Source organism: Candoia aspera, chromosome 8 (genome assembly GCF_035149785.1).
Source record: "Candoia aspera isolate rCanAsp1 chromosome 8, rCanAsp1.hap2, whole genome shotgun sequence".
NCBI lineage: Eukaryota > Metazoa > Chordata > Lepidosauria > Squamata > Boidae > Candoia > Candoia aspera.
Window position 1 is genome coordinate 32,319,673 of NC_086160.1, and position 27,942 is coordinate 32,347,614.

Sequence of the window (27,942 nt, forward strand, 5' to 3'; positions counted from 1 at the left end):
GAGTCCTAGAATGGCCATTTTGGACAAAATTGGTTGTGGTGGCCATTGGGTTCACTGGAGGTCTTGTCTTCATGTATGTGCAATGTAAAGTCTACATTCAGTTATGGCGAAGGCTGAAGGCATATAACCGAGTGATATTTGTTCAGAACTGTCCAGATACTGCCAAAAAACTAGAAGAGAAAAATTCTTCCACCATTCAGAACACTGAAATTAAAGACACTGTTGTGGTTCCAATATCACAGACAGATACAAACTCTCAGCAGACAGAAGAAACTGTTTCTGATGTCATGCCAGTTTGATGGAAGTAGCATTCCTTTGGGAACAAAGTAAAACGCTTGTGTTAGCTACAAGAAAAAAATCAAATCCACAGAGTATATTTGAAAAAAGAACCAACAAGAAAATAGCAAGGAAAATTGATAATAAGAAGCTGCACATTACCTCTGAAATGTAACTGAGAAATGTTTTTTCACCTTTCTTACTAAGTACAGTTAAAAGTGGAAGAAGATACAGAAGCAAAAACTTCTAACAGGCAAATAGATATGCCAACACCACTATTGATGGCTTAAAAGAACTGCACTTACAGAACTTCTACCGGTGTTCTGTTTACAAGGAGAAAACCTTTATGTGTATTTGCTACTATGGTCTTTTTGCTAATTATTGTAAACATGGGGGTGGGGAGAATCAAAGCAAATTTTTAAGATTCTTATAAAGGTATGCATCGAAGCACAAATTATGTTTGATAATGTGATATTTAATGCTAAGGTGGTTACCCTATAACATTTATGTAAAAACAACCACACTGTTATGAAATAATAATGGATTTTGAGTATTTGTAAACTAGAACATTAGAAATATTTTTCTTGGTCAACAATAGACACGGTAATAATTAACTGCAACTTCCCTGGCAAATTGCTACATTCATCTGGACCAGCAACTTGGCTTGTAATTATTCTTATACGGTAGAATATTAAAATTGACAGAATTTCCCTGCCACCTGTAAGATTATTCTGCTAAAGATAAGTTATGAAATCAAAGTATTAAGAGACCAGAGTACTTTTGTTTGCAAAAGTCTTTACAATTTTCAGTATATATTTATTAGTGTGAAATATGCAAAAAAGAAAAAAAGTCTACAACCCAATGTTTTCTTTTGTCTTAAATAAGGATAGCCTTGAAACAGTCAGTGTGGACAGCATTCACATGACGACAATATTTCTTCACTGTTAACTTAATTGACAATGTATATGCAGTATCTTCTATACAAGAGAGAATTTAATGATTAAGGATTCAATAGTTCATTTGATACTATTCTTATTTTAATACATTAATATAAAATATGAGGTATGGTTAAATAAGATGCTTAAATTCGTATCAGTATAAAAGTACAGCCTGCAGGGATCTCAAAGAATTTGGCATCCCATTTCAGAAGTATTTACCTCGGAGGCTTAAAAAAGTAAGATATTTACAGAAAAATAAGTATCTTATTTATACCACTATTATGCTTGTTGATTGTACTGTGAGTTGTGCCCAAGTAATGTGAGTTATAGAAAAAAACAATAATAAGAGCTTATGATGAAAAATTGCAACTGGTTATTTCTAAAAGGATTATAATTCATGCTGCAGATTTTAAAGAAAACCTTTTTTCTGAAAGTCTGAGCTGACGTTATGTGTTTGGTCCATCGAGAAACTGCAAAAGCAGGTAACTTCATTAAGGTAAATGGGCATTTTCTCACTGATGTCACTAAGTAGGAACTTCTGTTATAATATCAGAATTCTAGCTTGGCTGAAAACATATTAACCCTAAAGTTAGTATTATACAATATTATAGATATGACAAGAATTTAAATGCTGGGAAGCTTTCGGAAATGAAAATTGGATAACTGACCTGTAAACTAAGTCTTTCAGATAAAGGGGGGGGATGCTATTATAGTGTTTTGTGGTGTTTAGACCATCGCATAATTTAATACAGATAACAGGACAGATGGTAAAGAAGTCAGGTCACAATCTGAAATCAAATTCAAACTGAATGGTCTGCATTTTTTTTTCTAAGCGACATAGATCAGGATATAATTTAATTATAGTTTGGAGTGGTAAGTTGTGTTTCTTCTCCAACTATAAATATTTACAATATTACTATGCTTTGCATAGATGATCACTAAGGCATTAAGAGCTGAAAACTGAACTTACATGCAACAAAATGCACTTTCAGAATATTACAATGTGAATTTATCATTCCACTAATGTTTCTGTCAATTCAGACAGTCAGTTGCCCAATTATACATTTTACAGAGACCATACAATGGAACCCATGAAGAGCAAAATTGTGTAAAAGGATTATCATGCATGTGGCAAAAGGTAAATGACTGGTTATTCATATATCTCAGTGCCAGTAAAATACTGGATTCATAGAAATTTTGGCATGATTATATAGCATGATGGATTGGGGAGAAAGGGTCTACATTATCCCCACCCCAAGATTCAGAAAAAGCTTATGAAATAACTGCCAGCCACAGTTTCAAAACGAACACTGATTTTGGCTTCATTCCATAGAACTGAAAAGGGAATTATTCATGCTATTTCTGAAACTTGAAGCTCAGAGAAACAGGTACTGTATGAAGGAACAGTTTTCTCAGTTGTATTAAAAAAAAATGCTATTTGTCCCACACAGATTGCAATATGCCATCTGTCTTTTCTGAGTACTAGATAAAGAAAAACATTACAAAAACCAGAAGAATATGTGGAAGATACTGTCCTTTAAGAAAAAAAGCCAACTTTTAAATGCCAACGTATTTCCCCCCCCCCCCCCAATTCTCTAAGTGGCTGTTAGGGGACATTCTACTCCAGATTATCCTGCTGGCCATATAAGCATATCTAAACAGCCTACTGGTATAATTGCTACAGGTGGAAAGCAGTCAAGAGCACAGGTCAATATTGCATTGTTGCACAGATCCCCAGTCATCTGAAAATTATCTGTCAATTTCTGAAAACTGCACTGCAATCTATGATGCAAATATTTTATTATGTATAATGATTGGACCTGCAAGTTTGTTACTTGTTTTACCCAGTTCTCTTTGGCAAGAGCTTTTGTGGGTGATTTGTGTATTAAAAAGGTTCTTGGGTTGAGAAAAAAACTAACTGTTGTGGAACAAATTTGTATTTGTAATAAACAGATGACTCTGAAGTAGCTATTAATTATTTCTTTTTTAAATAAATAGAAACTAATCATGTATTTATATTTCCAGTGTTAAGTTGAAAACTTGAGGAGGATATCATTGCCTTATCCCATGCGCTGAGAATTTGCACTGAATTTTATATTGTGTTTGAAATGAAAGTTCAGCCTCAGTGCTGCAGATGACATTTGATTAATGGAGAAAAGGCCTCATTAAAACCAAATGTAGTCCAGTCCTTTTCCTGAGCAAGTTTAACTCAAGAGGCTACAAGAAAAAGAAAAAGGTTTGCACGCTCTTCCCTCCATTCTTCCGGCATGTAGTTTAATGTCAGTTTACTAACCAGAATTCATGCTTCAAGATCTGATTTATAACTCAATATTAATGACGACCCAGTTTGGACTTAACAAGGAACTTTGTTTTAAAAAGAGATCAATATCAAAGCATGAAAGCCCATTAGTAGGTTCACTGAAGCCAAACTTGTGAAGTCAAGCTGTATTTGCTTATCTAAAAACTAGTAATATTTTCAGTTATCAAGATATTACAAATTATCACACAGAATATTGTACAACTAAAGAACACAAAGGCCAAATCCAAGACATAAGACAGTTTAAATATACTGGTCAGTATGCTTTGTTCAGTACTGTATTATAGCCCATGTTATTTTATCCAAACATATTTTATAGCCTGTCTTTTATTCTTTCTAATCTAATGGAATGTTGGAAATAAATTAGATATTGGGGTTCACAACTCTGTGTATCTATGTATTGTTAGCAAGGTAACTTTTTGTAAGGTCATAATGTGTTGAGAGAATGTGACAAGATTCCCACCCATCATGCCTTCTTAGTCTTTGACGGGGTTCAAGGAAAAAAAAAAAACCTTAAGCTTTTTTGCCCTCTTAATATTACCTGCCCCCAAATTAGGCCACATGTCTGAACCCCAACCACTCAATTGATGTTATGACCTATATTCCCAACCAGCAGTTTCAAGAATGAATAATGCCAAAATGCACTGTTAAAAATGGTGTCACCTTTGCAGTATGGAAAGGTGTGTTTAAGTTTATTCTTAAAAATGTTTGCTCCAGCAATTTTAATGACAATCAGACCAGTACCAGAACAGCAACTGGGGAAATATAGTAGGTAAGGTGGAAGGTAGTTGACTTTTTCTTCCTGCACTCTAAAGCTGCTTGTTACTTAGCTGCATTATATGAATTTAGACTAATCAGAATTTGGCTCTATCAATGTAATATCAAGCATTTTTATGAACTTTACATACATTGCACAGTTTTTTTTTTCAAAAAACATTGCTATATCATAATCTCTAGACAAACTGAAAGACACAGCAGTCAGAATAGCAGATAATCTCATGTTTGATTGAAAGGAAGGTTTCTTGCTTTTTGCTGCCACAGGCAGTTAAAACACTGGCTTGCCAATCTGTTTCAGATAACCCGGCAATTCCTCCTTAGTCTGCATCCTGTGCTGCAGACAATTCATTTCGAGTGTCAACACTTGTCTTCTCCATTCTACTGCTAAAGACATCTTTACTGGATAACTTTCTCATTTTAATATTTGGTAGCTTCTTCAGGTCACCATCCCAGTCTCTGGCAGAAATGGGAGAAAAATTACAAACATTAGCTGATGGAAGGTGTAGTTTTTATGTTGGCAATCAAGCATTTCTCCTATTTTAAATAGACAAAAAAATACTTTCATTAGGATGATGTTTTGTATATCTACCCCAGAATAAACTCAACTAATTAGAAAAGGTGTTTTCAAAAGACCTTACCAAAATTCCTATGATGCAAAAATACAGGAAAACTAGTATATATACCCTAAAATAGGCTTGTGTGAAAGGTGAAAAGTCCCCTGTGCAAGCACCATGTCTGACCCTTTGGAGGGACGCCGCTTTCGTGACGTTTTCTTGGCAGACTATAGAGCGGGGTGGTTTGCCATTGCCTTCCTCAGTCATCACCTTCCCCAGCAAGCTGGGTGCTCATTTTACCGACCTCGGAAGGATGGAAGGCTGAGTCGACCTGAGCAGCTACCCGAGAATCCAGCTTCCACTGGGATTGAACTCGGGTCGTGGGGAGAGTTTTCGGTTGCAGTACTGCCACCTACCACACTGCACCACACAAGGCTCTAAATAGGCTTACAATACCTAAAAATTAAAGATTCCACCACACCAGATTAAAAAAAACCCGTAATATTCTGGCTCCATGTTATATATAAAACGGCCGTACCTACTTTATAAACTCATTCTACCTATTGTAGCCTGAGGAAAGTATCTCAAAGGAAAATTTGACTGCACTATCAGAAGCAATTTTGCTAATAACAACCTTCCATCTCTGTTTTGCAGTTAATCAATTTTTTCCTGGATTGTTTGGTTTTGTTGTTTTTCTCAAAGCTCATCAGCTTCTGATTCCTTCTGATAATTGGGATTTCCCTAGCTTAGAAAACTCTATGGGTTTAAGCACTAAGGGCTAGGCAAGAACCACTGATGTAACTTAATTCCTCCCCACTGCATGTAATAAGCTGAATGGAAATGTAAGCAGCCCTCTATTCATAACAAGCATCTCCAAATCTGTGAAGTTGGTTTTTTACACTGATTTCAAGGAAGCCTAACTCTAACCCTAGTGGATTTTATCCCAATAGAATTTCTGATGTATTTTGCCATGGAGCTGAAATGAGGCAGAACGGAAATGTAAGAAGCACACTATCCATTAATAGCTTCTCCGAATCTCACTATGATGTTGGGGTTTTTTTCACTGATTTCAAGGAAGCCTAACCCTCACCCTAGGTGGATTTCTATCCACACAGGATTTCTCATGTATTTTGCTTAGGAACTAAAATGAGGCAGAACAGGAACAAAAGAAGCTCACTATCCATAAACAGCCTCTCTGAATCTATCTGTGATGTTGGTTTGTCCCACTGACTTCAAGGAAGCCTAACATTTACCCTAGATGGATTTCTATCCAAATAGGATTTTCCCATGCATTTTGACAAACAACTAAAACAACAACAATATAATTTTAATTTTTATAAAATTCTAATACTAATAATAATTAAAATAGGAAAAAAAGACAAAGAGATATAAAGATATAAATCCCCAATTTGCACTTAGAACGTTTTTGTGGCAGTGTTACTTCTCAATTTCGGTTCATCAATTAAATAACGTTAATTTTCACATTCAAATTATAAATTCCCATATTTTATGAAGTAATATTCTTTATAAAAGGAGGAATTTTAATACAAGGGAAGTATGATGTTCAGAATTTCTCACTCAATAACGTTTGATTACTTGAAGCTGATGCATGCCATTGTTTGAAAATAGACTGTTCAAACTGGATTACTTGGGACTAAAGCACACCATCTGTCATGAGTACTGATGGTGAGCAGGAGGGGGCCTCTATCCAGGGGGGAAAACACATGCATAGTACTGAGGAATTAAGCAGCCATTCAAAGAGACACAGATCAGACCCGCCTTAACTTTTGGGGTTTATCTGTCTGGGTTTTTCCCACGCTGCTTCAATTTGTTAGGATTTTCTGTCTTATGTAGCACTAATAAACACTAGAGACCTATTACTCGTCTCGGCGTGATTCCTGACTGTTAGGACATCATCCTCTTTTAAAAATAAGTAGAAATTAGACTGGAGTAATGCAGGATTTCCCCCTGCCCCATCCCATTTTGGGGGTGGTTAGAAAATAACTCACCTGAAATATTGAAGATGTTTACAGTTTATAATGTCAGGAATTTCTGTGGGAAGAAATTGAATCTAGATCAACCAATTTATTAACAGTAAGGCATTTTAAAAGATTAGGAACTCCCAATTGTCTGATTCTGTTACTGTAGTTAAAAGAGGTGGACCCAGTTAGTTTAATTTAGCAATTAAAACTGATTCATCAAAAGATCTTATTTCAAGTTTAATGGATACCTCGAAGAATACATTCAAAAGAATTAACATTAAATTTTCTGTTGGCAATGTAAAAATCTGAGAGATCATTGACTCATATGATTTGGTCCTCTGAATCACTGACATCTTTTGGAATAATATTTTAATGTATGTAGATTCATGGAGATTGTTTTTGGTGTTAAAGATGTTAATGTTATGTTAAATTATGTTCCAAAACTTTGGAATTTGACTATATTTGATGAATTATGTTTGTATCAGGTCTCAGATGCTAAGATAATTATTTTGAGGATTTGGAAAAGTAGTAAGATTCTTGATATTGAATTGGATTCAAGAGAAGTGTGACTTATCTGTTTTTGAAAAAGCAATTTTATTTCTTAATCAAAAAATGACTCAATACATTTTTCTGTGGCATAATCTTATGATATTTTGTAATTTTAGAGAATCATTATGTTTTAATTTTCTATCCTAAAGTTGATTTAGAAATCTATTCAACATTTGATTAACATGTGACATATATAGGCAGTTCTTCCTTTTCTGTTTGCTTGCTTGCTTTTTTGGTTTGGTTTTTGTAGTTTTTTCACATATTTCTCTCCTGTTTTTATTTTTTTTTATTTTTTATGTAACAGTTGTTAAAATATTTAAATTTTTAAAAGTGCAAGAGGCAGATCTGGATATACTGGTAGAAAACCTGGCGACAGTCAACAATTAACAAGATAAGATCATTCCTAATTTTAATAATGGTAGCAACAGCATTTTGCTGTCCTAAATCGTTAAAATGAAGAAAACTTAAGATAAAAAGGAACAGGTTGTTGTGCGGAAAGACTAAGCTTTGTTCTCTTCCAGCGTTCAAAACAAATTTCTTGCTTCAGAAATGTTTAATTCCAGGCATTACACCATACTTCAGTTGATGGATGTTGTGGTTAGATGAGAAAACTAAATTATATCCCATAAATCTAAGTTTGCCCATATCTGCCTTATCAAGCTTCAACTTGCTACTAAAAGACATGGGTTTGGGCTAAACATTAATTCCTGGCAAAGCAGAGTAATTTGGTTGCATTCAGAAATTTATCCATGGCTCCATAAATCAGTTTTTGGACTCTGAGATTAAAGAAGTAAAGAATAGAAAACAGATAAGCCATGACATAAATTTTAAACAACACAGTTATTGTCTCCATTAAAAAAATGTGAAGGGGCACTGGCACATAGGTCTAGACAGAGAATTAGAAGAATTAGGCTTCCCAGTTGGAAAAGTATTCAACAACTTACATGCCACAAGATCTTAGAAGAGCTTTTTCTAGAGCTCATTTTGAACAACTAGATTCCATGGTAAGATATGAGAAGTTTCATGGACTTCCATCTGAAGAGAGACTGTGTATCCGTGGTGCACCAGGAAGACATTGAACATATCCTTTTTGACTGCAACTATATTTTTAAGAAAGGGCTGTTTACTTAGATTTTTATTTAAAGACTAAAAAATATACTGGGGTACCCAGGAGAAACTATCTTACTTTCTGCAGGGAACAAACTTGCATATCACTAGTAAGACTGCACTCTTTATATCAAAAGCCATTTCGAAGAGGACAGACTATCTAGATCAGATTGGTGTGATGAGTTATTATGAATATGTCCTACTGTTTTCTTTGTAGTTACTTGTATATTTGTATTGGTTTTATACTTTTGATATGGTCAGATGACTACATCAATAAGGTTTCTATTCTATTCTAGAAAAATTAGAAGCACTAGGAATTTGCATCTAAAACAGACTGGCTTCAGTCTTAAGACAAACTTAAGTTCACAGAAAGAAATGTTATCATGCCAAGTGATTATGCACCTCTTGTTCTCTCCTCTGTATGTCTGGGCCTGGGCCTGGGCCTGGGCCTGAGCCTAGGCTTGTGTCTGTGTCTCTGTGTGTGTGTGTATTAGACTATGCACATGTATTATATGAATTACTTTCTCAGGAGTAAACAACTCTATTTGCAACAAAGAAAAAAAAATCTTGATTTTTTTTTATATGCTGCCCTATTAGAGATATTACTTTAATCAATTAAAGTAGTTTTAATAATTTAGTCTAATATACCACTTAAATGTTTCACATCAAATTCTGAAAAGCACATGATTTTGCCAGATATTAGCTGATAAGAGAAACAAATGAATGGTGAATACTGGGAAAGAAAGGGAAGGTCACACCACTGAATGAGCATTTCTTCTCATTAAAAGAAAATAGAAATACTACACATCTTAAAGATTATTAGTTAGCAATCTAACTTCTTATCTTAAACTGCCACCTTTAATAACACTGCCCAGCAGCAGAAAACCACTTTCCTCAAATTGGAACCAAGTTTAGAGATACACAAACAAATGCAGCAGTAATAACAAGGATTGAATGATTGGGGTAACCTTTTAATAAGAAGAGAGCTGCCCAAACAAATATTTTTTTCTTGAATCATTTTGAAAGTTGTTGCTGAATTTTACATTGCATCCTTCTGAACATTAAAAGTTTAATTTTGCTGAAATTTTTGAATATGACTATTTCTGTTTAAATCTTTCACAGTTAAAAAAAAAGGTGAAATGGACCAGGGGTAATTTGAATACAATGTTTGTTAAATTATAGATGCATAAAAGATAAATGAGCTGGCTATATAGAAAGAGACACACAGTACGTATATACACTGTTAATTTAAGTTGTTGCCATTTCAATATTGAAAAAAAATTCAACTGCTCTTTGTAGGCATGAATTTTTCAAACAAACTTAGTTGTACAAGCTATCAATTAGCTTATTAGAAACATGGGCACACTGACCCTCTGTTTTTATCAAAGACTCTTCTGCATGCATCAAATTACCACAATTTGAAGGGCTTATACAGAAGAGATTGCCCAGCTCACTGCTTCCTTCGAAATAAGTGATTTGAGAAGTTGGTATCTGAAGGTCAAGCTCACGTAAAGCACAACAGCATACAGAGTTGTTGGAGAAAAGGACAAGAATAAAGCATCAGTAACATATGAGAAAACAATTAACTTTTTTTTATACTTCAGACGTAGAGAGCATGAGGTACTGTTCGTTTATGCAGAGTTCTTATTTTTTGGCCCCATATTAATAATAGGTTATTTTTTAGCACAGCGCAGTAGTAACCAACATACCTATGCCATAGCCTTCATACTGCTGTCTTTCACGTTCCATAGTCTGCTTGATTATGGTTTCCCTGGAACTGTGCTGTCTGGACTGTCTTCCTTTAATGCTGTTGTGCAGTTCAATCTGCTCCAACTCATCACGAAATCGCTGCAAGTAACTGAAACACAGTAAACTATCATTTTAGGAACATTATTTTTTCAAAAGTAATACTTCCCGATTATTTAGAAACAGTAAATCCTCTTGAATATTAGTATTAATAATTAAGAAAACATACAAAAATACTCATATTTAAACTGATTGCCCCTAAGAATATGAAAAAAGATTTGTTGTTGTTTATTCGTTTAGTCGCTTCCGACTCTTCGTGACTTCATGGACCAGCCTGCGCCAGAGCTTCCTGTCGGTTGTCAACACCCCCAGCTCCCCCAGGGACGAGTCTGTCACCTCTAGAATATCATCCATCCATCTTGCCCTTGGTCGGTCCCTCTTCCTTTTGCCTTCCACTCTCCCTAGCATCAGCATCTTCTCCAGGGTGTCCTGTCTTCTCATTATGTGGCCAAAGTATTTCAGTTTTGCCTTTAATATCATTCCCTCAAGTGAGCAGTCTGGCTTGATTTCCTGGAGGATGGACTGGTTGGATCTTCTTGCAGTCCAAGGCACTCTCAGAATTTTCCTCCAACACCACAGTTCAAAAGCATCGATCTTCCTTCGCTCAGCCTTCCTTATGGTCCAGCTCTCGCAGCCATATGTTACTACAGGGAAAACCATTGTTTTAACTATGCGGGCCTTTGTTGTCAGTGTGATGTCTCTGCTCTTAACTATTTTATCGAGATTTGTCATTGCTCTTCTCCCAAGGATTAAGCGTCTTCTGATTTCCTGACTGCAGTCAGCATCTGCAGTAATCTTTGCACCTAGGAATACAAAGTCTTTCACTGCTTCTACATTTTCTCCCTCTATTGCCAGTTATCAATCAAGCTGGTTGCCATAATCTTGGTTTTTTTGAGGTTTAGCTGCAAACCAGCTTTTGCACTTTCTTCTTTCACCTTCATCATAAGGCTCCTCAGTTCCTCTTCGCTTTCAGCCATCAAAGTGGTATCATCTGCATATCTGAGATTGTTAATGTTTCTTCCAGCGATTTTGACCCCAGCCTTGGATTCCTCAAGGCCAGCTTGTCGCATGATGTGTTCTGCATACAAGTTGAATAGGTAGGGTGAGAGTATACAGCCCTGCCCAATCTTAAACCAGTCCGTTGTTCCGTGGTCTGTTTTTACTGTTGCTACTTGGTCGTTATACAGATTCTTCAGGAGGCATACAAGATGACTTGGTATCCCCATACCACTAAGAACTTGCCACAACTTGCTATGGTCCACACAGTCAAAGGCTTTAGAATAGTCAATAGAAAAAAGATTATGAAAGGAATAAAGAAGCAAGGTACTTTTCTATTCTAATGTCATCAACCATCCAGACCATTAACAGCAATCTGACAACAAAAATATGAATAGCAAAGCTTTCTTCAGCTGGAAAAGACTTTTAAAAAGCTAGCAGCAGAAAATATATATTCCCTCCAATTAGTTTGTGTATGTTGCAAAATAATGTTACTTTTTAATTTCAGCTTATATTTAAAATAAATTACAGTTCATTTATTTACAACATCCAGAAACAGGACATTTGAGAGTAAGTATGTCTTCAACAGTTGTCTATAAAAAGTACACAACAGCTATATGTTATTCCATAAAAATAACAGTTAATTTAACTGTTTCTGATTAGGTTTGGTGTAGTGATTAAGGCATCAGGCTGGAAACCGGGAGACCGTGAGTTCTAGTCCCACCTTAGGTACAAAGCTAACTGGATGACCTTGGGCCAGTCAGTCTCTCTCAGCCCTAGGAAGGAGGCAGTGTCAAACCATTTCCAAAAAAACCTTACCAAGAAAACTGCAGGGATCAGTCCAGGCAATCTCTGAGATTTGGACACAATTGAATGGATTAAAAATATATATATTTATGATAATTAACTCATATGAAATTACACTGCAAGAATAAATACTAAATATGGCATATACGAACAGCTGCTCTAATGCACCATCTACAGAACAGGACATTATTCTGATTTTGTAAAGACATCTCAAGCAGGTAAAATTAGCAACATCAACTCAACATTCTTGGTCTAAACAGAAAATACTTTCGTCACGTGCTGTAAACTTACTTTTCTACTAGTTCAGAAGCTTCTTTTTTTGTGTATTCCATTTTGTCAGGGTCAAGGTGACTTTGAAACCAAAGCAATTTTTCACCTACAAAAGAAAAAAAATGTTCAGAGTTCATTCCGGCATTCAGTATTTCTGTTAAAGAAATATAACAGGAGTATTAACAATCCCAGTTCATTAATGACCCCAATGCATTAAAAGCCTATCTATTTCTTAGCTACAAATCACAAATACATTTTTTTTAAAAAGGAAAACCCACTTAAACCATTAAAAAAAATCATACCAGAGATGTATGTTTGTTTACAGTAGTTACAAACCCATATGAAAGAGTATACAAAGAGTTATACATATCTACATATGCAATGAACATATCAGAACAGTAAGATATTTGTAATATCTATAAAAATATAAACAAAACCAAAAATACAATAATACATTATTAGGTTTAATAATTTCCTCCTCCCATCTTTGAAGTTATTATTCTCATGTTTGCATGCTTCTACTAGAAATCTAATAAAAATGTAAAATGATATTAAATTATTAATCCCATAAGACAACTATAAAGCCTAATCCCATAGGAAATTTCCATTTTCATATACTCATGGTTACCATCTACTAGCAACAAATTCAATTAGGCCTTTGCTATTACTGCCAAATAAAAGGTCATATATCATTCATTTATTTTTTCAGGATACTTCAGTAACAAAGGATTAATAAATCTAGATCTCACATCCTTATAGCAGTTACAAGGAAAGAGCACATAAATAGTTTCTATGCAATTAAATCATCAATTTATAAAATGGGCCGACAGAAAGGAATTGAATTTCATTCTAGAAAAAACACAATAGTATTCAGGAATAGTCTGTGGTTAAGGTGATAGACTAGAAACCAGGAGTCTGTGAGTTCTAGTCCTGCTTTAGGCATGAAAGCCAGCTGGGTTACCTTGGGCCAGTCACTTTCTCTTAGCCCAACTCATCTCACAGGGTTGTTGTTGTGGGGAAAATAGGAGGAGGAAGGAGTATTAGGTATGTTTGCTGCCTTGAGTTATTTATAAAAATAATAAAGGCAGGATAAAACTTAAATAAATACATACATACATACATACATACAAACACTTGGTATATACTTGTTTAGGATTAAAAAAGAACCCAAGAGAAATGGGACAACAAGCAGTACACACATAGTATTGTATAGTTATATATAAAAGTTTTGGTGTTTCCTAGTCCAATGATGTTTTCCAATGAATCTCTAAGTAAACTCCTAGCTGGAGCGAGAAGCCCTTCGAACGGTCACTCATGCTCTGGTCATTTCCCATATAGACTACTGTGATGTGTTCTACATGGGGCTACCCTTGAAGAGTATCTGGAAGCTACAGCTGATCCAAAATGCAGCTGCACAGCCAATTTTAGGTGCTTCAAGATCAGCACATATTACTCCTTTGCTCCACAAGCTGCATTCGTTGCCATTTTGCTTCCGGGTTCAATTCAAGGTGTTGGTTATTATCTTTAAAGCCCTACATGGCATGAGTCCAGGGACCATCTTATCCCGGTTACATCAACCCGTCCCACCCGCTCATGCAGAGAAGGCATGCTGCAGACCCCATCTGCAAGAGAATTCCATCTGGCGGGGTCCAGGAGGTGGGCATTGTCTGCAGCAGCTCCCGCCTTTACATCCTTCCCCCGGAAGTGCAGTTAGCCCCCTCTCTTCTGGACTTTAGAAAACAGCTGAAAACCTGGTTTTGTCACCATGCTTGGAGTGGGGAGAGGAAGAACCATTCATGGTGTTGGTTGGTTCCCTAGTCCTGCCAGGACCGGTCTTATCCCCTTATGGGTTGAATTAGATCTACCGTCACCTGGATTTTATTGTATTTTATGCTGGTTTTTATTGCTTATTGACACTATTTATGAATTTATTGAATTTTAACTGGTTTTATTGTGAACCGCCCAGGGTCCCCCATGTAGGGGAGATGGGCGGGTGATAAAAATTATGATAAACAAACAAACAAACAAACCAAAGTTGACACAACTACCACATGGTACAAAGTTAAACACAGCATCTTTCTGCAAATTTGAACACATACTTAAAATTTAGGTACGTTTGTTTACAGATTCAAGTTTGGACATGCTTCTGGTCAGGATTTTGCCCAAACAACAGCTTCAAAGCATTTGCCAGAGTCAGTAAAGAATGTTTCTATTCTTGCTTTTGGAGGTTTTTTTCCCCTCATTCTTCTTTGCAGGACTCTTCTAGTTCAGAGATTATTTATTCTTGAATGCACTGAGATCGCCTCACAGAGTTTTAATAATATTCAAGCCTGAGACTGTGAAGGCCATTACAAAACCATCACCTTTCTTTTATGTAAACACTTTATGGTTGATTTGGAGGTATGTTTTATTTCAGTTGTTTCTGTTGAGGTTTTCCTACTAACGATTAAGACTGCTATTGTGCCTAATCATTTTGGCCGGGTTAAAAAGTTGTATTAGATTGTCTCCTCTCACGTGCTTCATGCAAAATAGCCTGGGGGGAGGAAACCTGCCCGGACTTGTTCTTACTTCCTCTTTTTCTCTCTGCCGGCAATGTAGCCGAGCAAGGCTTGCTCCAAAGGGAGCTAAGTCCTTTAAATGTTTTGTTTTTTGTTTTGCTTTCTGTAAATAAATTCTTTTTATAGAAATGCTTGGTGTGTGACTTTTTTGACCTTTCCTGGGCTAAAGGCTTTCCCAGCATCTGCCAACAGGTTATGTGCCCAGTAAGCCCAGTAAAACCCAGAGAGAAAAGAGAGATCAACTCCACACCTCATACACAATTTAAAGGCAGGTAGCAAAGACCTGTGAAGATTTTCTTTGGAGCCACCTGGAGATTTTCCAGCAACTGCCGGTCTGCAGGACTTAGAAGCTAGCTGAGGTGACTTGCAAAAGAAGGAAGAAGCCATGGCTACCTCCCAGCCCTCAGCAATGCCTCTGGAGCGCCTATCAGAGACCAACTATTTGAATTGGGCCCTGAAGATGGAGATGTATCTTCGCAGAGAGAATCTTTGGCGGCCAATTGGTGAGCAAACCCCCCAAAATCCCAGTGCTGAATGGCTGAGACAGGATGAGCGAGCTAGAGCCACCATTATCTTGGGAGTTGAAGACAATCAGCTAGTCCACGTGCGAGGCATGCAGTCTGCAAAGCAACTTTGGGACGCTTTGAGAGACTTATATGTAAAAGCAACAGCAGGGAGTAAAGTTACTCTGACAAAAAAGCTGTACAGAGCCTACCTTGCAGAAGGAGAAAGCCTTCCTGAGCACCTGCATTATATTCAGCAGCTGTTTGTTGAGTTGCAGGAGAGAGGAATGGAATTTACACCTCTCACAAAATCATATATCCTCCTGTCCTCACTAAATGAAACGTGGGACACGCTGATTTGTACCCTGGAGGCTATGCCTGAAGCAGACCTCACCCCATCGTATGTTACACAGCGCTTACTCGCTGAATGGGAGAAGAGAGAGGAAAGATCCCCCCCCCATCTCTTCTGGAAAGCAGCAAGACCATAAAATGAGGGAAAAGAAGGGAAAGGAACCTGAGGCCACAGCGCTAGCCAGCCAGCGATGCTTCACTCGTGGTTCAGCTGGACATTTGCAAAGAGACTGTGCCATGAGACCCAAGAGTAGAAAGACAGAGAAGAAAAACACAAGGGCAACACAGAAGAAGGCTCTTCAGACAACCCAGATTGCACAGGTTGCTGAGAAGGGTAATTCTGATGTATGGGTGTTAGATTCTGGGGCCAGTTGTCATTTATGTAATTGTAAAAGCTCTTTTGTGTCACTGTCTAAAACTGAAAGACAAAGTGTATCTTTGGCTGATGGGTCTGTGACCAAAATTATGGGACAAGGTGACTTGTATTTATCCTGCTTAGGAGAAACTGTAAAAGGTGTGTTGTATGTGCCAAATTTACAATCAAACCTTTTATCTGTGGCACAATTGGCTGCAACAGGGTATATCATAACATTTAAGAAAAATGGTTGTGAGATACGTAAAAATGGGGAATTGTGTGCTACTGGTATGTCAAAAGACTCCTTGTACATTGTGCAAGGAAGCCAAGCTGCAAGGCTGCAGTTGGCAACACACCATATCATGACCAATGTGTACACCTGATGCACAGGAGATTTGGTCATGCTAATTTGAAGTATATAGCACAAATGCCACAGCTGTGTGCTGACCTAAAGATAAAACCTTGTGATAAATACTTAGATTGTGTAGTTTGCAAAGAATGCAAAACCTAAAAGCTCCTGTGAGTAAGCACAGTGACAGAGTTACAACTAGACCTTTGGAAATTGTACACTCTGACATTATTGGTCCTTTTGCTCCAAGTCTTGGACAAGCAAGGTATGCAATGACCATCATTGATGATTTCTCAAGATACACATTTATCTACATCTTAAAACATAAAGATGAGGCATTTGAGAAATTTAAAAGTTTTGTGACATGGGCAAATGGAAAATTCCCTAGGCCTGTATCTGCACTCCAATGTGATAGAGGAAGAGAATATCTTTCTCACAAATTCAGAAGGTTCCTAGTGGAAAAGGGGATAGAACAAATTCTTTCTAACCCGTATACCCCTCAGCAAAATGGTGTTGCTGAAAGAAAGGGCAGAACCTTGCAAAATGCGATGGAATGCATGTTAAAAGATTCACGATTATGTTTTAAGTACTGGGGAGAGGCAATATCTACTGCCACTTATGTACAGAACAGGTTGTATAACTCTGTGATTCAGGACACTCCATTCCATTTGTTTTATGGTGTGAAACCAAAGGTAAACCATCTTAGAGTGTTTGGTAGCACTGCATGGGTTCACATTCCAAAACAGCAGAGAAGGAAAGGAGGCCCCACAACAAAGAAAGCCATCTTTGTTGGCTATGAACAAAGCCAGAGGAGCTACAGATTCATAATGGGAGAGAAATTAATAATTAGCAAAGGCGCTTCTTTTGCTGAACAAAACTGGGGGAGATTAAATTCTAGCTCTCCAGTTGAACTGACCACCACAAGAGAACAGCAAGGACTTGCTGATGGTGATATTTTGCCTGATGAGGACATTAAACCAGAAAAGCAAACTGAAGATCTGTCTGATGAGATAGATGCTTCTCAGGAAAGTGATAGGAGTCAAAATTTAAGCCCTGTATTACCTCGCAGATCTCAGAGGAGTAATAAAGGCGTTCCTCCATCATGTTTTCAGGCTGAAACAGTAAAGGCTTTTCACATATTCACAGAACCTGAGTCTTTAGAACAAGTGAATGCTTTACCACCTGAGATTGCACAAAATTGGCATTCTGCCATGCAACAGGAATTAGCATCCTTGAAAGAAAATAAAACATGGAAACTGGTAAATCTACCTCCCAATGAACGCTGTCTGGGTTGTAGGTGGGTTTTCAAACTGAAAAGGGATGCTGATGGCAAAATCCAAAAATATAAAGCAAGGTTGGTTGCAAAAGGGTTCACTCAAAGGAAAGATTTAGACTTTGACAAGACTTTTGCACCAGTTACTAAAGGTGAATCAATTAGATTACTGTTAAAAGTTGCTGCACTCAAGGGAATGTCAGTTAACCACTATGACATTAAAACTGCATTTCTCTATGGTGATTTAGACCACAGATTATACATGCAGCAACCCCCTGGCTATGAAAAAGGGGAGACTCTAGTCTGTGAACTGCAGAAGTCAATCTATGGGTTAAAACAAGCTGCTAGATCCTAGAACCAAAAAGTAGATGAAAAACTGCAGAATTTTGGTTTTGAAAAAGGAAAAGCAGATTCCTGTGTATATATGAAGAAGGACAAACAAGGCTGTATGTATCTGTGCATTTATGTTGATGATTTGCTGCTGTTCACATCAACAGAAAAACAAAGGCTTGATTTTGAAGCCTGCATGAAAAGCCATTTCACATTAAAAAGCCTTGGAATTATAACAACCTAGGTTTGGAAAAACACAGGAAGAAGAATGGTAGCTTTCTGTTAAACCAAAGGGGAGATAATGGTAAAGTAATGTGAATGGAAAGACATATAAAGTCAGAGAAGATTGGTTTGCATCTTAATCTATAGTATAAAAAGGGGAGTGTTGAGGTTTTCCTACGAACGATTAAGACTGCTATTGTGCCTAATCATTTTGGCCGGGTTAAAAGGTTGTATTAGATTGTCTCCTCTCACGTGCTTCATGCAAAATAGCCTGGGGGGAGGAAACCTGCCCGGACTTGTTCTTACTTCCTCTTTTTCTCTCTGCCGGCAATGTAGCCGAGCAAGGCTTGCTCCAAAGGGAGCTAAGTCCTTTAAATGTTTTGTTTTTTGTTTTGCTTTCTGTAAATAAATTCTTTTTATAGAAATGCTTGGTGTGTGACTTTTTTGACCTCTCCTGGGCTAAAGGCTTTCCCAGCATCTGCCAACAGTTTCAGCTTCAATTTCTTCACTGACTGTGGAACATTAACGTAAAGACCACAAAAAATGTTTCTAGAATTGCCAAACACTGGGCAGATCTGCAAAACAGAATCCTGCTGAAAAGTTTAGCTGATACTAAAGTAGTTGTCCACAGTTCAGCACTGGTTATACAACAATGGTCTCCATGGGAGAGTTATCACAAGGCAATGTTTTCATCACCCTCATGACAGAAACCATTGTCTAAAGTATGCAAAAGAAATCCTTGAAAAGCCTGAAGCATTTTGGACAATTTGGACTAATGAAACAAAAATTAGACTATTCTGCCACAACCATATAAGATATATTTGAAAAGATAAACATTTGAGGAAAGAAATATCTTCCAATGGTTAAAAAGAAAGGTAGCCCTATAATGTTTTCGGGTTGTATGATACCAGTGTCAAATAAAATATTGTGCAGGTAGAAGGAAGTTAAAAATAAGGTACTGTGGATAGGTGGTTCTTAAGCCTGGGATTTAGCAAGCTGGCCTATTCTGGATAAAGTAGCATGCCTTCCAAAACCACAAGTCTGTAGCTTTCAATGCCTCTTGGACTCAAGCTCTCACAGGATGCACTAATGCCTTCATCAGCGAGGAGGATCTATGCCCAGCTACAACCACACCAGGACTGGGACAGCACAGCCTCAGTGATTTATAACCTCATAACGTCATGATTTGATCACTGTAATATGCTCTATACGGGTCTACCCTCAAGACAGACCAGAAGCTACAGTTCACGCAAAACACTTCTGGGGCTGCTTAGCTGGACCACATTACACTGGTCATTAAAGCACTAGAATTGCTGTCTGTGAGCTATCAGGCCCATTTCAAAGGCTTGACATTAGTCTATAACTAAAAAAGTCTTAAACTTCTTTCTCTTGGGACTCCTTCCCACTTTTAGAAATTATGGAGGATTCCAAAAGAGCTTTTGTTTGTATGGGTTATATTTATCGGTATTTACCATATTAAAATTTGTATTAAAAATTGGTGCATGTGTAAAATATTTATGAATCATGCAAAAATAATATTAAACCCATTAAATATTGACATAAATATTTTAATAGAAAAAAAACTATTTTTTAACAAATAAAAATAATGAGAAGACTGATACTGTTTTAATATTTTGCAAATATCTTCAACATGTGGCGATTTTGATTTTGCAGACCCGAGAGGATCTTGGGAGATCCCCAAGTGTCCTCGGCCTAGACTTTAAGAATCGCTGGTCTATAATGATCTAAATGGCTTAATATTCAAATATATAAAGTGTCGTCTCTCCAGTACTATCTAACTATGCAGACCCTTGTCTTACTTCTAGTGTGAGTTCAATCTATAGTGTGGTTACAAAAAGCAAGGCTTTTTAAATTGTAGCTCCCCAATTCTGGTACAGGAAAAAATATACTTGCCCTACATTAATTAGTTCAGCCACAGCTTAGGTAATGGTTGTTTACCCAGGCATTTGCTGGGTAAAGAAATGCCTGGATCAGACTGTCACCAAAGAAACTGTGTTTTTTAAATGAGTTTTTTTTTTAAAGAAATATCTTACATTGTTTATTCCGGTTTTTAATTGCCTTTTATGGCATGTGTATGTATTTTTATTTATTTTATTTATTTATCAAATTTTTATCACCGCCCATCTCCCCCACATGGAGGACCCTGGGCAGTTCACAATAAAAACAATTAAAATTTCAATAAAATCATAAATACAACCATTAATCAGTCAGCATAAAATGCAATAAAAATCCAAGCCATGGCAGATCTAATTCAAACCATAAGGGCATAAAGCATGTATGTAGGCATTGCTGTTTCTGTGTGCTGCCCTGGGCTCCCTTTGAGAGAACAGTAGCATATTAGCAACAAAAGAAATTGGACTGTTCTGAATGTGCAAAGCATATCTATATTTACTAAGTTATGGCCCTTTGCTATTTCCCTAATTGAAATATTTTTTTAAAAAGCCAGCTAATGTACTTGCTAATTAAGTATCCTAGCAATGACGGGAAGAAAGTATTTATCTGGTTGTTTATAAAAAGAATCAAAGATATAAATGTATGTGGTGAAAATATTATTGGACAATTTTATTTCTTAATGTAAAATATTGATGTTTGTTAAAACTTCTTTAGTTTCTCACATATACAATTTCAAAGATATATGCTTCACGTTTGAAGATGAAAAGCTAGTATCGTTAACTATTGAAAAGTGATTACATTCTCTTTTAAAGAAAGTCTTATGAATTCCCATTGATATAGAAAGCACTAATAAAAAATCAGGAGTATATAAAAGAAACAATATCCAAAAATTCCAAGAAATAATAGAATAGAATTTCTAATGTTAAACTGAGTACGTAGTTGTTATAAAGCTAAAACAAAATATTTGCACTGAATAGAACTTCTTCCAAGAAAATACTTGAAGATATGCCTCAGAGATTAATTTTCCAGAATCTGAAAGTATAAATTACACTTACCCACAATGCTGAGACGAAGGGCCTTTTCATTTTTCAATCTGCAAAAAGAAAAAAAAAAACACCTACAATTTTTCTATTTAATCAATTTTTATCCTACTGCAATCTCATGACACATTCAGTGGTTACAATGTCACACTGTAATGTCTAAAATATGTATAGCCAATTGAACAAATACGTAAATTGAAGAAATTATATGAGAGTTAAGTAAAAAAAAAGTATTTCATTTATACATAAACACAAAAGCAAGTCAACTGTTTTGCTCTTTCAACCCTCTGAAAGACAAGGAATCTGCACAAGGAAAATGGTCTACATACCTTATTTCTCAAGTGAATTCTTATCCCTAAACTGTAACCAAGCTATATTACATAAAGATGTTTCCATGTTCATTTTTTAATATTTGCTCTAACATCAGCTTTTCTCAATGCCATGCAGAAGGTCTGAAGTTATGGAAACTGATGTCAACACATCTGAAAAGGACCTCAATCAATACTTCTCTCCAAGTTGGAGTAATTAATGAGAACTCTTTGGGGCAGTCATGTTATTATTACTGTTTTATCATCTAGCCCATATTTTACCATATCATTCAGTGACTAACATAGGAGACTTGTTGATGACATTGTTGAATTCCAGGTACAGTGGTGCTTGCAAGTTTGTCAACAATTTTAAATGTTCAATATTCCTGCATAAATATGACTTAAAACATTGTTTTCCACACAAGTGCTAAAACTAGATAAAGAGAACCCAATTAAACAAATAAGACAAAACATTATACTTGTTCATTTATTTATTGAGGAAAATGTTGTGTACAATGTTAACTATATTACACTGGCATATTTCTGTGATACAACCCCTGAACAATATTTGATAAATGAATGACTGTATTAATTGTGCCTCAAAATTTAAGAGCTATACAGAATTTTAGATAACTGGCAAGATCAGGAAGCTAGTAAATGAATGAAGGAAACTTTTTATAAATACTGAACAGACTATTTTACTAGGAAAATAAAACCCATTCCAGTCTGCTGTGTGAAGATACAGTGACCTGCTAACACCCTGTTCTCATTAGGAATTTTCAAGTGGGGGGAGAACCTCCTGCACATCTTCCTGCAACAGGAACAAAGTGTGTTCTCATTACACCATTCAGCTTATTTATATTAAATGAAAAGAAAGCACGTGGTGTCAGGTGACATAGCAGATGCTTTGGAAGAAAAGGGAGCCAATCTGAAGCCCACTCTGCATTACCTAGTTTGTTGCATATCTGCCTTTAAATATATTGCATCAAAGTCTCTATGAGAAATAGAGATTAGAAACACTAGTCTATCATGTTATCATAAACTAGGAAGCATAAAACAACAGAAGTTTAAATAAGTACTTTAATACTAATAAATGTTAATAGTTAAGAATGGCAATAATGCTAACATTTTTATTTCCAAAACAACCACACCCAAATTGCTTAAAATCAAATAATCACTGGTAAAAGATCACCCAAAAACAGCTTTCAGAGTGAAGACATGGTAATACTGTAGTGTACTGCTAATACTATATTTGCACAGAAATTACATCAAGATTATAAAGAATTATATTTCACTTGTAAAATCTGAGGATGGAGGTTTTTCACACACATATTAGCTTCACCTCCTTTTCACTGATCTTGACCAGGGATGCTGAAGAAAGGCATTTCTACCAGTGACCTTGCTACAGACTACAGGTTTTCAAATTTTAACGGCAGTGGAAAATCAATGGTCTAGTTTCTACCAACTAAATAATCAGAACAGGATCAGCAAGCTCAAAATTCAGGGTCATTCAGGCTGCAGATTTTGTCCATGGGTGTGTTATATGACCAAAATGAAAGAATTTTAGGACTATATCGTAACTTCAAAGTTCAATCATGGGTCAATATCACCACAAAACTATAGATGAAAGGTCCTGGGAACTGGAGGGTAATGGATTGCTATCATTTGTATTCACGCATTTATCTTATTTTTAATGCACACAGAAAGAAGTTGTAAGATTAGTATTCCCTGATGTTTCTAAGGCAAGAATATTATTTCCAGATACCACTCAGTATAAGAAGTATGTAAAGACTTACTTCTCCTTTTTAACCTGTTTGTGTGCTTCTTTTGTAAGCTGAGCAGCTTTTCTGCTGTAAGGGTGGATGACTTTCTTCTCCTGCCCCCCTCCTTTTGCCTTGACAGTTTTTGGCTGAAATAATGAGTCAAAAGAATGAAACGGTAAGACATTTTAAAAATACTTCTATTGTTAATATAGCCAAGGTGAAATAGTAAGAAGAAGCAAGCAAGAAGACTGGATGAAATATGCAAGGTGGAAAACTTAACAGTTCTGCTACACTTATCATACAATATGTAACTGAGATTATATAAAAAATGCCTTTAAATGGCAAATATTGTTAAATATATGCTACACTTACATACCAACCAGCACAGAAATTTTATCACAAATTTTATAATCATTATTATTGTATAAGCACAATTGATAATATCTTTCATTTGAAATTATACAACTATTTTTATTAAGAAGCTTTTAACAGAACTATTTCAACTGCCTTCAGCTGAAACATTATAACAAAAAAAAAGATTAGTCATTTAAGTTTCAAGCAGCAGTTAATATCTATATATATTCAAAATACTAGCCTTAACTATAGAGGATTGTTATAAGGATCTTATTTATATTTTTCTTTACTGGTCTTCACAATAAAAATAAGTCTGTTAAAAACAATTATAGCAATACGTACTGTTCCTAAACTATTCTCAGACTCTATACTGACAATCAACTGATTTGTTATTCTTTCATTCCAAGCACATAAAAATACCATCCGTTTCTTACAGCTTTTGTATGTCTAACTGGCAACCTGGAGGTGGCTACAGGATGCATTTTAGCTTTAGTCAACAACTACAAAAAGAATGAAAGGTGAATCACATACTAATCATGGAACTCAAGAAGAACATTGAAGAAGTGATAAAAATGAAGACAAGGAAAACAGGATAATCAAATAATTAGAACATTTTCAATATATAATTTAGGCTGATAACATTACACATAACTACACATAGTAACAAAGGAAAAATCACAGAGATATTTTTCCTGTTTCATATTACTAGTGTTTGCTTAATCAAACAAACTTTAGCTTTATGCCAGACATGGGGTGTGCAGATTGTATTCTGCTCTTCAACAGGTTATTGAAAAATGTATGAATGTGAGAAAGATTACCATACATTTAGAGAATATTAAGGGAATAGGCTTGAACTATTTGAATAGGCACAAACATGGATTGAAGGCTGGCTGCTGAATTCAATAAGAGCTCTGTATGATGGAAGTTTTACGTATGAGCTCTATATAATGTTTCATGTATGAGAATAACTGGAATATTAGGGATTGGCTCAACCTAGACCAAGAAGTAAGACAAAAATGTGCAATGTCCCCTTGCTTGTTCTATTTATTTAGAACTTTCAGACTGGTTTAAAGGTGAAAAATATAAATAAACAATCATACATACTTTCTTGCTATGCCATATTACAATCACCCAGATCGACCAGGTGCACTCATTTAGATAAAACTGCCTTTTCCAATACAGATGAGTGATCTAGTGCTATGGATAGAGGGTACATATTTGTGTCAGATGTCAGGAGACAAGTACATAATAATGCCTAACAACGGTATTTACGTGATGATGTTACCATATGCACATTGTCACCAGCATATTGATGAAAGGATACCCCAAACTGATGATGATCTTGCCCAGTGGTTTCATGTAATCATTAAACATCAGAGGATAAAGGAATGGCACCCCACAAGGAAAAAAATGCATCACTGATTTTTTTTACCCCTCCCCCAAACCTGGAACTGCCCACTTAGGATAGACCTGAACCACTATAAAATAGTACCTCTAATTCTCAACCCTTGAAGGCAGTCTAGAATATCATCATCAATGGTACTGAAGGCCACTGAGAGGTTCAAAAGCTATGTATATAGCAGCATCTAGCCACCTTTGACTGATCTAGAAAAACCTAAGAAGAAACCAATTTGGTTAGTACTTGGAAGGGAAGCCACCAAGAAATTTGAGGGCTAATTTAAAAAAAAAAATCCTGAAAGAAAGCAGTGGCAAATTACTTCTGTTTTACTACAAGAAAATTACATAGGTATGTCCATGTAATCACCAGATGCTCAAGTGGATGGGTCTTTACTCTATAAATGTTAAATTCCCTAACAGACAGCTTAAAACCATTTATATAAATAAAATTATTATTAACCTTTAAGCAACCCAAACAGATTTTTTAAGTTAAAGAAAAGTTGCATAATATAACTTCACATATAGTAATTGTTCAGACTTTTAAACATTTGAGGTTTGTAGAAAATATCCGAAGATCTACTTGGAAGTTTGTGGAAAATATCTGTTACTAAAAAAGGATTTCCAGGTTTCAAAAGCTGAAGCTTCAGTGCCCAATATATCTCTTTGATTTCCCTGCTTGGTGCAATCCATTAAAAAAAAGTAAGTTTTATGTTGCCTAGTTTATACAGGACACAGAACCCCAATTCTTTGTTGCAGCACTGTAACTGTAATATAAAACCATAATCTCAACAGAAAGGTCAATTAATTTAGTGTTAATAAATAATCCTAATGAGTTAATAAAGACAAATTTCTATTAGCCTGCAAGCAGTCTTTTGAGACTGATAACGCATATAAGTCTGTTAACACTGACTTACGAAATAAATACATGCATACTATATGAAGTTTCAACTTGCGAAGTAGAAGTAACAATTTTCATTGCAATCTCTAATATATTTACTCCGAAGTAAGACCAATTTTTGTCAAGTGTAAGATTGCATCTTTTAACCATAAATACGCAAACACACAGTGTTTGAAACATGTTAAAAACTAAACCAATACATTTCAGCTTGTTAAATACTAATCCAATACATTTCAGCTTAAAATTTGTGGTCTGCTTTACACTTAAAAGGCCATCGAAACTTTGAGGTATCTGTTGCTGAGTCCACTTGGGTAAATGGTCATGTTTTTCACCCCAATATTAAAAAAGGCACCCACTAATATCAAGCAATCTAATACACGTAAGGCTCTAAGTTATAGGGAGCTTCTCGTCGTTTTTCACAGAAACCCCGACGCACACTACACAGCTCACCATATTCCCGAAGCAAAAAGCAGACGCGTCTCCCTACGGCAACGGCATCAATGTGCTTCCCTGGCTCCGCGCGAAGAGGACCGAGTCCCACAGTCTAACCCTCCCGACTGGATCCCTGAACACTCAGCTGCTCAGTTCCGCTCCGTTCAGACCCTGCATCCTACTGAATCGAGCTTAGTAACAAACTGGATTCAATCCTCTTTCTAATTCAGAATTGAGCGTTTTTACGGGGCATACTGAAATCAGCTATGCAGACCCCGCTAGGTCTGAGGATGTCGGTGTGTAGCCGTGTATCCTTACTCCTACCGCTGGCAAAGTGTAGAAAACGCGGATACGTTCCAAGGAGGTCCAGTTAAACAAGTGAACAAAATTACTCTTTAGGAAAAAAGTCAAATGATACAGCCAGTGAAATAAGCACGTAGGGCTAATCTTATGCATATAAGAGTCCCTCTTTTTATGCATAAAAGAGTCCCTCATTTTATGCATTAAAAAGTCCCTCTTTTGGGGGAGATGGGCGGCGACGAAATTTGAGAAATAAATAAATATGGTAATAGCCGTCCCCACGACCTCAACAGCAGAATAATTTCTAAAATTTAATAAGAACATAATAAGAATATACTTCTGATGGCACATGCAGTGGAAACCCGAACCGCATTTGTTTTAATTAATTTAATTAATTTATTAAGGATACAACCTCCCAGAGTACCCCGATGGGAGGAAATGGGCGGGGACAAATTGGATAAATAAATAAATAAATTTATTAAAAGTAAATGATAATAGAAAGGGATCATATAACTCATGTATGTATGATAGCGGGAGGTTGTCTGAATTACAGCACCTGTGTTTAAAAGCAGAAATGATGGAATTATGATAGTGAAAGTGAGGTTGGACTCTTATTTTTATTTTCAAGACCTTCTAGCTTTCTCTTTCAATGACTTTATAATATTATTTATTATTTGTTAGATTCAGGAGCTCAAGGTGACTTACATGGGAGATTCCCTGTCATGTTCATGGTTTCAATGTTCTGTTAACATCGTAATGTTTCACTTGTCAAACCGTTAATCCGTGTCTTACATGCTTGAACGTTTGCTGGTATTTTCCATTATTGCTGTGCTCTTTATTTTGCTACTTTGGAATGTATGTTTGGGTTTGCAACTCTGTTCAAGGTTACTTTCCCAGGCAGATGTAACGGTTGCTAACACCTGGGAGGGGGTGGTTGCTAACGAGTGCTCGGGGCGGGACTGGGTTGGAAGCAAGGCTTTTAAGTTTGTATTTGGCGCGCTTTTGCTCATTCTCAGCTTTCTCTGTATTTGCATACTATTCCTTTAATAAATCAGTTATCTTTAAGCCCAGGCTTGTGAGACTGAGTATTTGGGATTAGGCAACCATTACATAAAGCTGAGAATCATTTATATCATCTTCCGCTAGCCCCATCCAAAGCTTGGGTAAAGGGGAGCGCTAGCGATGACAGAACCTCAACTACAAGAGAGTGAGGGG

General features: G+C 36.3%; 2 protein-coding genes across 2 annotated transcripts in view; one reads left to right on the top strand and one right to left on the bottom strand.

The window, feature by feature from the left end:
• MARCHF1 (membrane associated ring-CH-type finger 1) overlaps window positions 1-3,178 on the top strand; it is a 150,725-nt gene extending 147,547 nt beyond the window's left edge. Inside the window, exon 7 of the mRNA XM_063310111.1 lies at window positions 1-3,178. Within this exon, the coding sequence (XP_063166181.1) occupies window positions 1-299 (299 nt within the window). The 3' untranslated portion in view covers window positions 300-3,178.
• Window positions 2,798-26,525, bottom strand: TMA16 (translation machinery associated 16 homolog). Its single transcript, XM_063310114.1, has 7 exons — window positions 26,446-26,525; window positions 23,379-23,491; window positions 21,290-21,327; window positions 12,401-12,485; window positions 10,210-10,358; window positions 6,872-6,914; window positions 2,798-4,764 (listed from the first exon to the last, which is right to left on the bottom strand). Exons 1-7 carry the CDS (start codon window positions 26,446-26,448, stop codon window positions 4,626-4,628), a joined length of 570 nt encoding a protein of 189 aa, XP_063166184.1. The 5' UTR covers window positions 26,449-26,525; the 3' UTR covers window positions 2,798-4,625.
• Window positions 26,526-27,942: the final 1,417 nt, after the last annotated feature.